General features: G+C 42.1%; 1 protein-coding gene across 1 annotated transcript; it reads left to right on the forward strand.

Moving 5' to 3' along the window:
* Positions 1-405: 405 nt before the first annotated feature.
* On the forward strand, positions 406-15,381 carry LOC310799381 (tetraspanin-8-like; the record flags this gene model as incomplete). Its single annotated transcript, XM_083661969.1, has 9 exons — positions 406-486; positions 1,799-1,864; positions 3,272-3,391; positions 5,179-5,253; positions 5,541-5,648; positions 6,426-6,515; positions 6,757-6,816; positions 7,775-7,858; positions 13,697-15,381. 9 exons carry the CDS (start codon positions 406-408, stop codon positions 13,802-13,804), a joined length of 792 nt encoding a protein of 263 aa, XP_083518095.1. The 3' UTR covers positions 13,805-15,381.
* Positions 15,382-18,369: the final 2,988 nt, after the last annotated feature.

An 18,369-nucleotide genomic window follows, 5' to 3' on the forward strand; every position in this document is an offset into this window, starting at 1 on the left:
TGGGGCCTTTACCATTACCCCTCCTAGTGGTATGAATGGATATTACATTTAAACACAAACCAATTTTTCCCTATTTAATAGGCTTTAATAATTGATGTTTTTAATCTATAAGCCAAAAGTTGATGTTTCATCAATTGTTTTTACCGTCAATTATCGATGTGACCGCCCACTTTCCCTGAACATATGACTTTACTTGATCGTTCATGTGCGCTCAACCTAACAAGATTTCAATATTTCCAACAGCACTTGAAGGCAGCACAAGCGCCACATCCAATGCGGGATGCACCCCGGTGACGTACTGTACGGTGCGGACAATAATACTGTAAACAGACCATCAGGGATGTAGCCATAATAATCTATAGCCTATGTGGAAAACTGCGTTTTAGCGCCTAGAAGAGCATCATCATGCAGCCGACCACGGTGATCGTGGTGGCGGATAAAACGAGCCTCAAAAAGCCGTTTATCTTTTTAAATGCTGTGAATATGGTAGGTTATTTTCTGTGGTTTTATTGCACTCTCTGTAGCTATTTCATTTGTTTTAGTTCGTGTGTTTTTTTCGTTATTTGTTTCGTCAAAACTCACCATATTGCCTACCCAATAATTTAATTCCAAACAGGACTGTCATGCTCTATGATGGGTGTCTGAATGAAATCACGGTTTCCTGCTGTAGGCTGTTGCTTAGGAGATTTTTTTTTGTTGCACTGCACTGAATGCAGTCATGTCTTTCAGTAAAATAAGGACAAATTATTTGTAGGCCTACACACCATTTATGACGCCCAATATATTTTATTTCATGACACCAAGGTGTGGATTGGATTGTGGACTGGGCTGGGGGGGGGGGGGAGTGCGTGTGTAGTAAGTAGTACATGTGTGTGTGTGTGTGTGTGTGTGTGTGTGTGTGTGTGTGTGTGTGTGTGTGTGTGTGTGTGTGTGTGTGTGTGTGTGTGTAGGCTATGTATGTATGTATGTATGATGTATGTGTCTATATATATAGGCTATTATACATACATACATGCATACATACATAGCCTACATACATACATACATACATACATACTGTATGTACGTACATACACACACACACACACACACACACACACACACACACACACACACACACACACACACACACACACACTTACTACATACTAGTTCTGATACCTGTTGGAGCACACAATCACTGGCCTTTAGCCTCGCTCACATCTTGGCATGCAGCCTCTCTTCTGTCTCCCCAGAGGGTTTCATAGTCCACTTCCCTATCTGATTCCAACTTCGCCCAGGTGCTCCGTCAGTAGCTAACGAATGGAGCTCTCCATGGTGCTGAATCTGTGTCTCATTTTGTCCACTAATTAGCTGTTTTTGCCCATTTAGTCAGCACTAACCTAATTCAAAAATCCGGCCCTGTCACTGTCTGTTCTTGACCCCTGCCGGTACCCGTGCCAAATATGAATTCTGTCAGGTTGACGGTGTCCGAGGAACATGAAACAGAGATGCATACGTAGGTTTGCTCATTTATGTGCAAGATAAAATATGTGTAAAAGAGAGAGAGAAAGAGAGACAGAGAGGCTAGGTTCCAAAATGGGATACTCTGATGATGGTGGCATTTTTCGAAGGAAACTTAAGTCCTTGGTTGACAAAAATGTCTTTTCAGAATGAATTGAACGGCAAACTTGAGCTAGTGACTTTTTTCTTTTTGTTAAATTGATGTAGTGTTGTGGAAATTAACTTTTCACAAGTACTGTCTTAACTTCAAGTATAGCTTGCAAACTAAACTAATTGGGTGTGCTTTTCTTTACAGGCCCTGTGCTTCTTCTTGCTGGCGGTGACACTATCTTCTCATAGATACCTCGTAGGGGGCACCAAAGTAAGACTGGATGACAGACTTTCTGTAGCTTTGGCAGACTGGAGCTTTACTTACACAAACATTTGTCAGAGAAATGTAGATTGAAATGAAGCGTATACATGGGCTATAGCAGTATCTTCAAAGAAAGAAACAGTGGCTGGACAGTGGGACAGGCTATTCAGCACAGCTCGGGTATTCAGGGGGTGATTTGCTTCAGTATGGCCTCCACCACACAGCTGGGGCAGAGTTGGGTCGATGAGCAGCGGGACGCTAACCTTGTGATGTAGCTGGGTTTGTGAGATTTAGGTGTGATGACAGCGAGAAGCGAGCCTGTGATATAGACGGTGATAGACAGGTGGTTCATCCAATCACCTGCCAGCTATGTTTTGAATGTGCCTGCCCTTTTCAAAACGGTTTTCCAAGGATGAGTTCCCAGATGGTTTTGTGTAACAAACCATCTGGCAGTGTCAAGTTAGCGGGACGACCTTGTGATTAGAGATACCATCCTTCCACTGGAGAACCTTGTGATTAGAGATACCATCCTTCCACTGGAGAACCTTGTGATTAGAGATACCATCCTTCCACTGGAGAACCTTGTGATTAGAGATACCATCCTTCCACTGGAGAACCTTGTGATTAGAGATACCATCCTTCCACTGGAGAACCTTGTGATTAGAGATACCGTCCTTCCACTGGAGAACCTTGTGAATAGAGATACCGTCCTTCCACTGGAGAACCTTGTGATTAGAGATACCATCCTTCCACTGGAGACCCGGGGTTCGATCCCCGATGTTGACAAGCGTCTGCCCACAGAAGTGTCCCTGAGCAAGACATTTGACTCCCTACAAGCCCCATGGGTGCTGTTCTGTAGCTGACCTCTGACCTCCCTGTGGAGTGGGAGGAGAAAAGAGGATCTCCCTATGGGGATCAATAAAGTATCTACTGTTGTTCATTATTGCAGTCTCAGTGGCAGCCATTTTATCTCCACAACAACCCTGCTCTATGTCTGTGTTGAACACTCAGTGTAAGCCAGCGGCGCTTCCTAACCTTTTCCGACTCATGGCCCACTTGAAAATCTCAAAAATGTCCATGGCCCACATCCGACCATAAACAGTACGGAGGGCAAATAATGCGTTCTCAGAGCACTTTTCATATTAGCGATAGAAGGAGCTGTCCATCAGCACCATACAGAAATCAGAAACTAAAAGTGTGAGGTTGTCTAGGCTAATTAATGAATAATTGATTACAAATTAAATAATGGTATCATTCAACAATGGAGAAATGCATTATCTTACTATACATATTATTCTTTCCTCTCAAAGAATACAACTTGCAATAACTTTGCGGTCCACCAGTGGGCCCCAGCCCACAGGTTGGGAATGGCTGGTGTAGGCTATTCCTTTTAACACCAGTGTTGTTCTCTCTCAGTTGGACACGTATGGAGTGTCTGCACTGCTGTGCCTGTACATCCTGGGATTCGGCTGTCTACTGCTCTCTGTGGTCGGTGTGTGTGGAGCCTGTAAGGAGAAAAGATGCTACTTGATTCTGGTAAGATCTGGCATGTGTTGTGTGTGCATGCGTGCGTGTCAGAGATTGCAAAAGTACATAGATACTTTACTTAAGTAGAAGTGGTTACTTAAAAAAAAAAGACGTAAAAGCAGAAGTACTGATTCAACTTGTTCACTCAAGTAAAAGAAAAAAGTACAGAATCTGAAATATAATCAAGTATAAAAGTAAAAAGTATTTCTACCGGCTGTCTCTGTGCAAAGCTAACTGAACCTCACATCATATTGAGATTTTCTTCTCTAGAATTTCCACGCGCTATGCATGCTCAATTCTAGGGTGTGGACTCTAGAGATGATGAACCGAAGCACACACAGACACGCAGCTCTCCAATTATAGCAGTAGGATTACTGGGCTACAGGTGGTGTATGCTGATGGTATTTAATCTCTGGTCCTGGATTTGCTTGAAACAGTCACTGAAGAACTAAATCTAGGAAATGAAAATAAATAAATGGAGAGTCCTTCAAGTCAGTTTTGGTGGAGCACAAAGTCCTTCATCACTAGTGTTAGTGGTAGGGAGTGGACTCGGTTCAGGCGACGTGTGCCCAGCGCTTGGCGGATCCGAATCCGACACACGTGGGCCAGACTGCATGGACATCTCTTGGCCTCCAGAAAGACCCTGAGTGTCACGGGATCCGCCCACTCCTCCAGCTGTGCCTGCTTCCTGGTCACCAGGGCCGCGTCAGCGCCATGGTCCAGGAGCAGCTGGACGAAGGCCCCCTGGCACCTGTTATACAGCACCACCTCCAGCAGGCGAGAAGCCACATCAGGAGTCAGAACGGTAGCGGCCTGGAGCAGCAGGTGGAAGCAGTCCAGGTGGTTGCGTTGAGCGCTGATGTAGAGAGGATACCTTTCGAGGGTGTGAACACTGTCCAGGTCAACAGCAGCACGGAACCTGATGAGTTCCAGGAGCATGCGGACACAGTCCAGGTGACTGTTGAGCACGGCCCAGTAGAGAGGTGTGTTGTCTATGCCATCAGCTATGTCTACCTGGGCTCCCTGGGTGATCAGGTAGACCACACAGGCAGTGTGAGCCCTCCCTGGCTGCACGCCCCAGAGGGGTGCTCCCAGTCCCAACCCACCTCAACCGCTGCTCATTGATACACCTTCTGAAGCGGTCTTCCTGCAGCAGGATCCTCAGTTTGTCCAGGTCTCCTGCATCAGTGGCATTGTGTACCTGCCTGTCCTCATGCTCTGCTCGAGCATCCATTCCTTCAGGTCTCTCAAAGTACATCACCGACTGACTATGTGTGTGCATGCAGCATCTCAAACGGAAGGGACTGAAGTGTGTTGGGCATTATGACCATAACATTATGACATCATGACATCATACCATTATGACATCATGACTTTATGACATCATAACATTATGCCATCTTGACATTGTGATATCATAACATTATGGCTGATGACATCACAATATACCCTTTTCACAGGGGCCATTTCATGTCCAAAATTCAGGGTAAACACAGGTGCAAGCAAAACACTGAGGGTCTCCAACTTTCAATCACGGAAATTGGAAACCCTAGTATCTTGCTTGCACCTGTATTTACCCTGTCTTTTGGACACAAAATGGCCCCCATGACAAGGGTCTATTGTTCAAGTGACATTACTGATGACATCAGTGTGTGTGTGTGTGTGTGTGTGTGTGTGTGTGTGTGTGTGTGTGTGTGTGTGTGTGTGTGTGTGCGTGTGCGTGCGTGCGTGCTTGCGTGCGTGCGTGCGTGCGTGCGTGCGTACGTGCGTGCGTGCGTGCGTGCGTGTGTGTGTAGTTTGCAGTTGGGATGGGGGCAGCCAGCCAAACAATGATTGTTAAGACAGCACTAACATACCAGCCAATTTACGAGGTAGGTCTACAGCTCTTGGTTGCTCGGTTGCTTTTACGCACTGATCAAATGTTCATCTTCACATCTACACCCATAAAAACAAACACCAGCATTAACCAGAAAACAAACACAGCACAGATAACAAAAGAAATGTGTTTTAAAGATCCCATCCACACAAAAATGTGTTTTTCTTCTTGTTCCTTGGTCAAAGTAGAGTATTTTATACACATCTTAAAGCATGACTTCAGCCCGGGTGTCTGTAATGTCCAATACAAATGCACTGCTCACTGTAATGTCTCTGTCCTCAGGCAGAAGTGGTGGACAGGGAGTCAGCACTCAGGGAGTCAGCACTACAGCTGCCATTACGTGAAAATGGCCCGGCCAACAGTACCCTGCTGGAGCATATGCAAGCATATGTAAGCAGCTGTTATTCCTATACGACTTCAGCTCTACTCTAGATACTCTTACCATACCATTTTCTAATGCGCTGGAGAGAGAATTTAACTGCCACCTTGCATTGAATTGTAATTGTTTTTCTCTCCCACACGCAATGAAATGGGCCATGTCTATCAAACACGAATGTCTCAGGACACTTCTGGTCCCATTTTGACCAGGCTTGGAGGAATAATGCCTCTTCCCACTGTGTTCTGGCATTTAAATAAATACACTGATTGGCCCTTTACTCTGACTCCTGAAATAAAACCTGCTATACAAATTCAGCTATCCGTACAAATTACACTGACTGGCCTAAGTCAGAGTACAAATAAAGATCAACATTTCTAACTCAAATGTGAGTGATCACTTTTTTCTGGCATTAAAAAAAATACCCAGATTGGGCTGATGGGGGCGCTACAATTAAAGTAAAAAAGTCTTCATTTTGAAAAGCCATCACTGCTACACCGTTCGTCTGATTTTGATAGAATCTGGAAGGATGATATTGCTAGTGACTGCCCCAAGGGGACCTGCATCATTTGTGTGGGATGACATGTTTACTTGTTTTTGTGTTGTATTGTGTGTGTGTGTGTGTGTGTGTGTGTGTGTGTGTGTGTGTGTGTGTGTGTGTGCGTGCGTGCGCGGGCGCGTGCGTGCGTATGTGTGTATTTGTGTGCGTGTGTGTGTGTGTGTGTGCGCGTGCGCGTGTGCGTGCGTGCGTATGTGTGTGTGTGTGTGTGTGTGTGGCACTTATACCACAGTATAAGTGCTGTGGTCTTGTAGATGGCTACAAAGACTGGGGCTCCACCATCCCCGCCTCCTGTCTCTGTGAATACCCAGAAAGAAGATGTGTGAGTATTTTCCACGCATTAGACTTAGAGTAGAAGTAAAATATAACCAGTTGAGATGCCTCATCATTATTAAGAGACAGGCTAAAGGGGAAGTTGGAATTTTTCAAGTCGATGGTGATGATGTTGAAGATCATGATGATATTCCTCTCTTCCTCATATTATTAATGTAGAACATTTCTTTCACCAGTGCTTGTTGAACTTGTGGGCCTCTTATGTAATGACAGATTGAACTCTTCAACAGGTTAGACTGCAGGGCAATTACACCGTTGAGGCTCGAAAGGAGCAGCTCATTTATCAGGAGGTAAAGCATCTCAAGATTGTTTCAAAGAATAAACAAGCAAACTGGTGGTACAGTATAAACCAGTGATTCTTCACCTTTTTCATATCACTACAGACGACACATTAGAGCCATGGACCCCCATTTGATGAGATACTGTCTCTCTGACCAAAATATGGGAATATTCTTATTGTCACATATGATTTTGAAAGAGAAATAACAGAGAAACAGTCACTCCCCTACATTATGTACTTCTACTAACTGAAATAATAGTGAAGTTGAACAATTCATCAATTTGCTGGGGACCCGCTAGAAGGCTCAAATACCCATGGTGGTCCCCGGACAACACGTTGAGAACCACTGGTGTAAACTGTTGTTTTCCTACACATTTTCTCTCATCATGTCTAAATCAGTGGGGAACGTCTTTAGAGAGAAAGGGTTCTGCATTTATGATCACCTTAGAGATTAAGGTGGGTTAGGTTTGCCACACATAGGATGACACAATGAGTGCTGGAGAGCTTTAACAACCACAAGTAGGTGTTTGAAAAAGTAGCTGTAACTTCCAGACACAATCTCAATCATCTGATGTAGTAACCTCCACCCATCTGCTATTATTTGCAAATACCACTTCACTGAGTTCTAGTGTGGTTACATGATATCCCTCCCCTCTGTCTCCTCTATCTTTTCTCAAATTCTCCACTGAGGATGCTGTTTGCCTAAATGTTAGACATTAGGGAACACTCTTATTCAGAGTGACTTGCATTAAGTGCATCAGTAGAATATGTTTAAATTCATGTATCGCGCCCCAAGTGCAACATTGCAAAATCAGCCAATAAACAGGAACCTAAGGGTCAAAAAACAGTATTCAGATGGTAGAATAAATAAAAATCCTGTACTGTATCAAGGTTTTAGCTATTTTTAATCTACACTTTTGTTGTTTATCAACTGTAAACATAACTAACAACACTTTTTTTATTTACAGCCTTGCTTGCCGCTCTATATGGCCTCAGTGAAACGTGCTTTCTCAGTTGCGATCGGTTTCAAATTCGGAAGTGCAATCTTTTGGGTATGTGTCTTTTCATGTTTTTATGTTTCACACATTTTTGTGTTTGGGAGACTACTCACTCAAGTGTTGTCCTTCCCAATGAGCACAGATGAAAATGCCCATTTTGATTCATGTTCTGCTGCTATTACTAAAACACAAAAGTAAATATGCTGTTCTGATCTGCATTACAATATACTGTATTGTAGGTATGCCAGAATATGGAGAATGGCTCAAACTGACTATATATTTTTGAACACATATGCACATGAGAACAGGATATATAATATATATATATATATATATATATATATATGTGTGTGTGTGTGTGTGTGTGTGTGTGTGTGTACACACACACACACACACACACACACACACACACAGTAGTATATATATACTGTTATCATGTGCATTATGTGTTCAAACAAATGTAAATTATGTCCTTATCCCTTAAAATTAACAATTAATGTTCTGATTAATTTGGCCTGCTTTTTTGTCCTTTGCCAATCACATGCCTAACATCAGATTTTATGGAATATAAAAGGGATAACATGTACGCAGCCTTACATAAATGTAAATATACTGTTTCATATTAAAACATAAATGTAATATTAGCAACAACAGAAGCATATAAAACATAATATGAATCAAAATGAGCATTTTCATTAGTGCTCATGTGGAACCCTTAAATTAATTGAAGATCAATTTATAAGGGAATGGTGGAAGAGGTTCTCAGCCTCTCTTAAATCAAGGGGAATATACAGTAGTGCAGGAGAGAGAGGGTTAATGGGGTAGAGGTGCTGATCCTTGCTTTCTCTCGCCACCTCCTAACCATGGTGCTTGACCATAACTCACATTAAACACAACACATGTTTGTCTGACCGTGAATGACACACTTCTCAGGAACGGCTTGTGTGCTTCCTAAAACTGCAATTATGAGTTTTGGTTCCTAGTTTCGTTTCCTGTTTTCCTCTAAGTCTCAAAGTAGGCTACCAAGTACAAGAAATGTGCAGAAATGTGTCTTGGTGACGTTGATGCAACTTGGACAGTTTCATCATACCCGTTTCCATAATACCAGTTGAATGAATCTACAGTATATATAAAAAGGGAGCTAGGGCTCTGTCTGTTTGTTTGTCTGTCTGTCTGTCTGTCTGTCTGTCTGTCTGTCTGTCTGTCTGTCTGTCTGTCCCACTGATGAGCCTAGTAATGTCATAATTCCCTATAGAGAGCCAAAGTGGATGTCACTACCTGCCTGACCATGCGTACCAAGGTCTTAAAAAAATATGAATGGTGGTGAACGGCAAGACATAATACTTTTTTTTTATCCCGTTTGATTTGTGCCATGAGGTGACGTTCACATCCAAATTTTGTCAATTTAAAAGATATCTATGCATGTCAAGAAAGTCACAGTTTGTCCTGAAACTGAAACGTAACATTTAATTTGGTGGGAGAGAAGTCACTTATGCGACTGGTTGTGCGTAGTCTTTCTGAATCTGATTTATAACTTATAGTGCCACAGTTTTACCACAAACTGTGACTTTCTTGACTTACAAAGTTATCTTTTAAATTGACAAACATATGTGTACCCCGTGGCACAATTCAAACGGGATCAAAACAAATAACGTATCTTTGCGTTCACCACCATTCATATATTTTTACGACGCTGGTGTACATAGGGTCTGACCGGAGGGAAGGGACTTTGGTTCTCTATAGGCCAGGGGCTTAATAAAGTGCATACTTCCTTCTAAAGACACCAATCCCATCAAGAAAGAAATGCACTCAGATGATTCCCATGTTGTTGTTGTTGATTATGTTGTTGTTGTTGCTGCTGTTGTTGTTGTTGTATTTGAACAGTGGCATAAGATTGAACACAGAGTAGGGGTTAAGACAGGATTTGATCCCAGAGCCCTGTACCACGAAGCTCGATTAGTGGTTTAGCGAGGTAACTTCAGGTTTAACCCTGGTTTGGCCGTGCTACGAAGCTAGTTAACTTCTTACCGACATATATTTCCATAGCAACTTATGCTTCACACTTAACCTGTAGCCTGTACTACGAAGCTAGTTTAATGCCTTATCCGAGTAAGTTTGAGTTTAAACCTGGTTTAGCCGTAGCCTACTACAAAGCAAGTTAACTTTCAATCACCATGGCAACTGACGCTGCAAAGCTAACCTGGTCGCGACCAGTAGCCTGTACTACGAAGCTAGTTTAATGCCTTATCCGAGTAAGTTTGAGTTTAAACCTGGTTTAGCCGTACTACAAAGCAAGTTAACTTTCAATCACCATGGCAACTGACGCTGCAAAGCTAACCTGGTCGCGACCAGGTTAGCTTCAGAGGATAAGATCAAAATCCATGACAGACCCATATAATCGGCTCTCTGGAGTCACTCACCGTTCATATAAGATCGCCATATGAAAAATAGATTGCAGTCAACTGAGAATATAACAAGAAAAACATTTGTGGCTCTGTAGGCTACATAATTAAATTAAGCCTACTTACCACTTTATGTCTTAACAGCTCAACGATGCGTGGAGAAATATGATCACTATTAATCACCGCGGCGCATATCATGAATGGACCCTCAAATGGAGTGAGGGTGATATTCTCCTACATGCCAGAAAAGCCTATACGTCTCAATTCAGTTCAGCAGTTTTCTCTTTTATAGTAGGCTATTAGGCTTTATACTAGGCTATTTTATATATGAATTATTCGATCAGTGCAACCACACACATGAGTGATAGAGATCATTATTCATTGAGCATGCGTTTCTAAATCTATGGTCTAAATAGGCTTACAGATTGTGGAAATGTATAGACTGAGATTACACATTTAGATTTGTTGCTGCTGCCTGTATCAATGCAGCTGTATCAATCGCTGATCAAAGTAAATCAAATGACTGATGTGAATACAAGCTGCTGCTTTAGACAGCCCTTCAGCAGACTATCCAACGCGGATTTTCATTCTGACATTAAATCGCGGATACATTAAATATCCGCTAAAACTCTGATCATGCACTGCGCTTCATTGAACGAGGAAATGGGTGTGGAAATGGGTGTGGGCGTGGATAAACTCAGCTGTTCATAATGTGATTGGCTGGCGCACCTCTTTCGCGTGGACGCGCGCCTGTGCACGAGCGAAAAACGTGCGCGTGCACAGGCAGATCCCAGGTCCACTTACCTAGTAAAAAACCAGCGTCGTAGTATCAGTTAACTAGATAGCTTTGATCCTGTTCAGTCAAACCAGATCAAAGGGACTTATCGCGGATCTGTTAAACTAGTTTCGTAGTACAGGGCTCAGGTTAGCTTCAGAGGATAAGATCAAAATCCATGAGAGACCCATATAATCGGCTCTCTGGAGTCACTCACCATTCATAAGATGAAAAATAGATTGCAGTCAACTGAGAATAGAACAAGCAAAACATTTGTGGCTCTGTAGGCTACATAATTAAATTAAGCCTACTTACCACTTTATGTCTTAACAGCTCAACGATGCGTGGAGAAATATTATCACTATTAATCACCGCGCGCATATCATGAACGGACCCTCAAATGGAGTGAGGGTGATATTCTCCTACATGCCAGAAAAGCCTATACATATAATATAGATATGGGATAAATGGGATAGCCCCAATACTAAATATGCAGGCTATTCTTGCATCTTTCAGCTGGAACTGTGTCCTGTAGGCTGTATGCCAATATATGAGCAAAAATAGGCTAGTTTTTATCAATGATAACTATGCCCGCATCGTCTCAATTCAGTTCAGCAGTTTTATCTTTTATAGTAGGCTATTAGGCTTTATACTAGGCTATTTTATATATGAATTATTCGATCAGTGCAACCACACACATGAGTGATAGAGATCATTATTCATTGGGCATGCGTTTCTAAATCTATGGTCTAAATAGGCTTACAGATTGTGGAAATGTATAGACTGAGATTACACATTTACATTTGTTGCTGCTGTATCAGACAGAAATCGCTGATCAAAGTAAATCAAATGACTGATGTGAATACAAGCTGCTGCTTTAGACAGCCCTTCAGCAGATCCAACGCGGATTTTCATTCTGACATTAAATCGCGGATACATTAAATATCCGCTAAAACTCTGATCATGCACTGCGCTTCATTGAACGAGGAAATGGGTGTGGAAATGGGTGTGGGCGTGGATCAACTCAGCTGTTCATAATGTGATTGGCTAGCGCACCTCTTTCGCGTGGACGCGCGCCTGTGCACGAGCGAAAAACGTGCGCGTGCACAGGCAGATCCCAGGTCCACTTACCTAGTAGAAAACCAGCGTCGTAGTATCAGTTAACTAGATAGCTTTGATCCTGTTCAGTCAAACCAGATCAAAGGGACTTATCGCGGATCTGTTAAACTAGCTTCGTAGTACAGGGCTCTGGTCCGCAGCAGGTTAAGTTGCAAGGATAAGATTAGACCTTAAAAGGCACCGCCCACGAACCAATCGAATCAGCAGTTTGGAAAAATGGCCAACCCCTTTCTGGACGAGTTTCCCATCGAGGAAGGAGCACGAATTGTAAGGGGGGCTCTGAGGAGAGAGAGAGTGTTTTGCGTCCGGCAGGATCCATTTGATCATTCAGAAAATGAAAAAAGGAAAAAAAAAGGCTCCTGTTGAATTAATCAAGGGCTACTATAAAGCCTTGCACTTGTTGCAGGCTACATTTAAATTAAGCCCTACTTACCACTTTGGAATATGTTTTTTTATATTCATTTTTGTGCTCTCAAGTAGCCTAGATACATTGTTTGACCCCGCCGATCGATTGCAGCTGAATAGTGAGTGGAGAAATTTCAATAAACCGGCATAAAAAGGTTACATAAATGTCTCCAAAGCACGGTGCCATGTGCGCAACGGAGCTGAGACTGACGTTGGGTTGGAATTGAAATGGTCATACATGCTAGAATAGCCATACTACATCTAAGCAATTTAATATGGGATCACCTGCACACAGGCGATCCCATATTAAGATGATTCATATCTAGGCTACTCCTGCATTTTGCAGCTGCAACTGTGTTGCTTTTGGCCTGTATGATGTGCTTGAACTTCATATTTCCAGCATCATTATATGAAATATGGAGATATGCGACTGCTGAGCCTATATATGTGACCACAAAATAGGCTATTTTTTATAAATGAAATCTATGCCCGCACGTAGGCTACCGTGTTGATTCAGTTCAGAAGCATTTTTTTATTTTATTATCATTATTTGTTTTTATTGATTAGCCTATAGGAATTATTCAATCAGTGCGACTAAACACATCATGAGATCATTATTATTCATTGAGCCTAAATGGTCTATACATACGGTTTTTTGACTGAGATGGATTACACATTGCTTCCACAAAAGACATTATTGAGAGGGTGAATTGAGCTGCTGTAGATAGCCTACGTGGAGGCAGAAACCGCTCTTCAAAGAAATTACTGGTGTGGATAAAAGTGGTAACTTTAGACAGTCATTCAGGAACAGACTAATAATATCCAACGCAGATTTTTATTTGCGGTTTCAATGACCGAGGAAATAGGCGTGTCTGGCGCTGTAGAAGTTGGAGCAGTCCATATTGCATTGTGATTGGCAGTTGTTAAAAACCACGCCTCTTTTGCGGGCACGAGCTCCAGTGCACGGGCATTTTCATGTGCACGAGCTCTCAGCTTGATTAGAAAAACCTGGTTCCACTAAACGAGTGGCAACCGAGGTTCGTGGTACAAGTTAACAATCGAGCTGACCAGATCAAGGGACAGATCCTGGATCTTATAGAACATTCGTGGTATAGGGCTCAGGTCAGCATGTGGTTTGGGTCGTAACTTTTGTAGGCTTGTAAACTTTAACTCTTGTGTTTCTGTTTCCAGGTGGTTTTACTTGTTTTGAGCATCAAGCTGATTGTCCAGATAAAGAGGAAAAAGGAGTTCCTGGCTCTTCTTCAAACTGACAAATACACGGTTCCTGGACCCACATAGTCCCTGAGTACATTTCCATACAGGTTACTGATTCGATTAATTTGGATACTAATCTGCACCTTGTTTGAGTTAGCACATTTGAACGCAACATGCTGTCTATCATAACCTGGATAATATGTGCTACATTGTATAGCAACACATTGCTATTAACATGTTTTATCGCACGTTGTTGGTGTTGAAAAGTAACACCAGTGAGTTTATACATGTTGTCCCTGAATGATACCAGAATGACTTGTTTAAAAGGGCCTTGTCATGCACACTTTGCAACCACATCACCCCATTCGATTCTGAGCTTTCCTCAAAGCACTCTCAGCAAGTGATATGATTGTCTTCTCTAGTCACAGTGAATATGAGGTTTATGCAGCAGGGGAATCACTAATCCACTAGTATGATACACTTGTTTCACCTGGAAAACAAATAATTTACTTTCAAGGTTTGGAGAATTTCAAATTGCCGGGGAAGGTTTTCAGAAGCCCTTTTTTGTATAGGAAAATTGATCATTGGATCAATATCCTTGCAGAAATCCTTGCTGTTACCAGAGGTGGAAAGTAACTAATTACATTTACTCTAGTTACTGTAATTGAGTAGCTTTTTTGTGTATTTAGTTTTTAAAATCAGCAATTTTACTTTCACTTAAGTAAATTTTGCTTGAAGTAATGTACTTTGATACATTTTAAATAGCCTCAGAGTACAGAGTAAAATACATCCAAAGTTTCCCCGAGTTTACTGTGAACTGTGCACCAAAAACAGTAACACTAGTAACAATTTTTTAACGGACAATCCCATTGGCCAAGGGCCAGCGTGCCGTCATATACCCGGGTTAAAGTAGTAGTCACACTACCTCTCCTTGCAGTGGACATGGCTGTAGGAGGGAATCGAACCCGGGTATTTGGTGTGGGGCCTTCTAAAGTCAAACACGCTAACCATTCGCCCAAGGAGACAGTCCCAAGGAAAGTAAGTATTGGCTGCTCAAAAGTCACTAGAAATCGCCAGATGACATCATCACAACGAGGGAAGGGGGGCTACGATGTGTGTGGGAAGCACTGTGATCATAAGACCTCTCTGGATGACACGCAAGTAGAGCAAACCGCCATCAAAACCAAACGCAACTCTTCACCAAAAGTTGAACAACGGTCAGTCAGAAAGCAACGAGAATACATTGACGAGTAGTAACTAAGTAACTTTTACTCTGAGTACATTTTAAATGACCTAATTTTTACTTTTACTCAAGTAGATTTTTAAACCAGTAATTTGACTTCTACTTAAGTAAAATGTAATGAAAGTAACAGTACTTTTACTTGAGTAGATTTTTTTGGTACTCTTTCCACCCCTGTCTGTTACATGTACATCCACATAACAACCGAGCCAAATGCCATATCACTTACAGTATGACTTGTTGCATGAACTGCCTGCAGTCGTAATGACACTGTGAGTAAATATATTGTTTGTTTCTAAACGGATTTAATCTGAAACAAAACTTCTGTCTACTTGTGCACTTTAACCATTAATTACAAATATAATCGGTTCTTCCAAAATTTTTGTATTTCTTTTCTCTCTCCTAAAGTCAAGTATGTTTTTTTTTATGGAATGAATTCATGTACTGTTTTATAATCAGCTATAAATAAAAGAACGAAAACAAAAACATGACCGGTTCAATCTGTCTTTCATTGTTTATTTTGCTCTAGTTTGTTACCATTTAAAATCTATGCTGAAATGTGTTCACAGTAGCTATTACCAGCCGTGACAGTGTGTGGCTGGTATTATTTCACCTTACATGCCCACTTTATGCTAATCCCATGCTTTTTTTCTCTCTTTTTTTGCAAAAACCATGCAGTTTTTTGCATGCAGTATAAATGGGTTTGTGGCCTGCTGATCGAGTTCTGCCTCCCACCCACATCCTCTGTGCTGCAGCATGCATTCATATCCTCCAGATGTGTGAGCAAGTGAGTGTGTGTGTGTGTGTGTGTGTGTGTGTGTGTGTGTGTGTGTGTGTGTGTGTGTGTGTGTGTGTGTGTGTGTGTGTGCGTGCGTGCGTGCTTATGTACACATGTGTGTGTTAAACATTGAGACCCAAGGATTGCATTTGATTTCAATCAGTGGATTTGAAGTTGACTGAAACATTTGGCAGTAATAAACTAGGCAAGCAAGCAAGCATGTACAGTATGTATGTGTGTGTGAGTGTGTGTGTGTTTGTTTGTGTGCATGCGTGCGTGCGTGCGTGCGTGCGTGCGTGTGTGTGTGTGCGTGCGTGTGCATGTGTGTGTGTGATCATGGCAAAATGTGGTCCTGGAGACATCCATAATTGTAGCAGGAACTAGAAGCGGTTTTGAGTACTTTGCTACTTGTTAATGTTGTCATGAAACGTGTGTAGTTCAGATCACTGAAGGCCAAGTTCGGAGATGGGTGTGGTCCAAGCAAGCGGGATGCTTGCCCCCCCACTGTATACGCCCCTGACCCACATTCGCCTGGTCTCTAGTTTAGGTCTATGTTTCTCTTCATAGCTGTGTCCCTAGTGTCCCAGCCTTGTTAACAACTCATGATGTGATTATAATGCACAAATAACAAATCATTCGACTCTTTTCAGGCTGACAGTCCCTTCCTGCTTTGCCTTCCAGTTTTACTCTGATGTTGGGTCGGTTGTGGTGTGTTACAAATGACTTGTCAAACCAATGAAAATGAAAACAATACATCACTCTTTTTACACTACTGTAGCCCAGTGGTTCCAAAACTGGGATACGTCTACCCCTAGGCATACGTGTTGGTACTACAGGGGGGGAGAAAGGGAAAATAAAAAATCTCAGAATAAATCATGAAAATAAATGCAACGTTAAAAATAAATCTGCTCCTCAGGAGGCACTAATTGCAACTCTTTCACTCCATGTCTTATTTTGTAATGTTATATTCTTCAAAAGGTGGGTTGTCATTCATTCATTACATCATATGTTATTGTTTTATCTTGCAGTTTTCTAAGCAAAATGTTGTAGTTGGGTAAAGGGGGTACTTGGATTCCGAAATCAGGGAAAGGGGGTTACTGAAGCCAAAAAAAGGTTCAAGAACCACAGCTTTAGAAAGTCTCAATGGCAACTCATAATAACTCTCTTTACAAATCCAAACCAGGAAACAATAAAAGTCAATATAAACACTGTAGGCCATTTGGCGGTCAGACAAACATGTTGTCATGTTTAATGTGAGTTATGGTCAAGCACCATGGTTAGGAGGTGGAGAGAGAAAGCAAGGATCAGCACCTCTACCCCATTAACCCTCTCTCTCCTGCACTACTGTATATTCCCCTTGATTTAAGAGAGGCTGAGAACCTCTTCCACCATTCCCTTATAAATGAATTCAAGGGTTCCACATGAGTAGTAATGAAAATGCTCATTTTGATTCTTATTATGTTTATGCTTCTGTTGTTGCTAGTATTACATTTATGTTTAATATGAAACAGTATATTTACATTTATATTAGGCTGCATACATGTACATATAGCCTTTTATATTCCATAAAATCTGATGTGAGGCATGTGATTGGCAAAGGACAAAAAAGCATCCCTGATTAATCAGAACATTAATTGTTCATTTTAAACGGGACAAGGACATCATACATTTGGTGTTTCTGATTTCTTCTCACACTTATTTGGTGATATGGTTCCTAAAATGCTTTGGTTGCAGAAAAGTCATACATTGTGGTTTTTCTGCAGATGTCGTAAATAATACATCTGCAATTATCAGTTTTGGTTCCTCCGCCACAGTCAACTGAGTTTTTGCCCATTTATCTGTCTGTCTGTCTGTCTGTCTGTCTGTCTGTCTGTCTGTCTGTCTGTCTGTCTGTCTGTCTGTCTGCCTGCCTGTCTGTCTGCCTGTCTGTCTGTCTGTCTGTCTGTCTGTCTGCCTGTCTGTCTGTCTGCCTGTCTGCCTGTCTGTCTGTCTGTCTGTCTGTCTGTCTGTCTGTCTGTCTGTCTGTCTGGATTTGCATTGAACTTAGCAGAAAGGAGGCATGGCACTAACTAAATAACTAACTAACTAAAAGGCGCCTAACTTCCAAACAGATTCACATACCACAAACTTTGTAGAAAGGTTGGTCACGGGCCAAGGACGAAGTGATTAATGTTCCATGCCTAGCCAAAAGGGGGGGTGTCCAATGGGCGTGTCCAATCACAAAAAGACACCTAACCCACGTAAAACGACGAAACTTTGTAGAAATTCAGTTTGCCGAGAACAAGCTGATTAACTTTCCACGCCCACTAGCCAAAAGGGGGCGTGGTAATGGCCGTGGCCAATAACAAAGCGGCACTTAACTTCCACACGGATTAACGTAACATCACGAAACTGTGTAGACAAGTTCGACGCCCACTGGCCAAAAGGGGACGTGGCAATGGCCATAGCCAATCACAAAAAGGTGCTTAACTTCCACATGGATTCACATACAGGTAACACCACACAAAAGTGTAGAAAGGTTGGTCCTTGGGCCTAACTTTCCACGCCCACTGGCCAAAAGGGGCGTGATAATTGGGGTAGCCAATCACAAAAAGGCACCTAAGTTCCAGTTTCACGCCACGACACTAGTGC

This window comes from Poromitra crassiceps, assembly GCF_964638095.1.
Source record: "Poromitra crassiceps genome assembly, chromosome: 2".
Taxonomy (NCBI): domain Eukaryota; kingdom Metazoa; phylum Chordata; class Actinopteri; order Beryciformes; family Melamphaidae; genus Poromitra; species Poromitra crassiceps.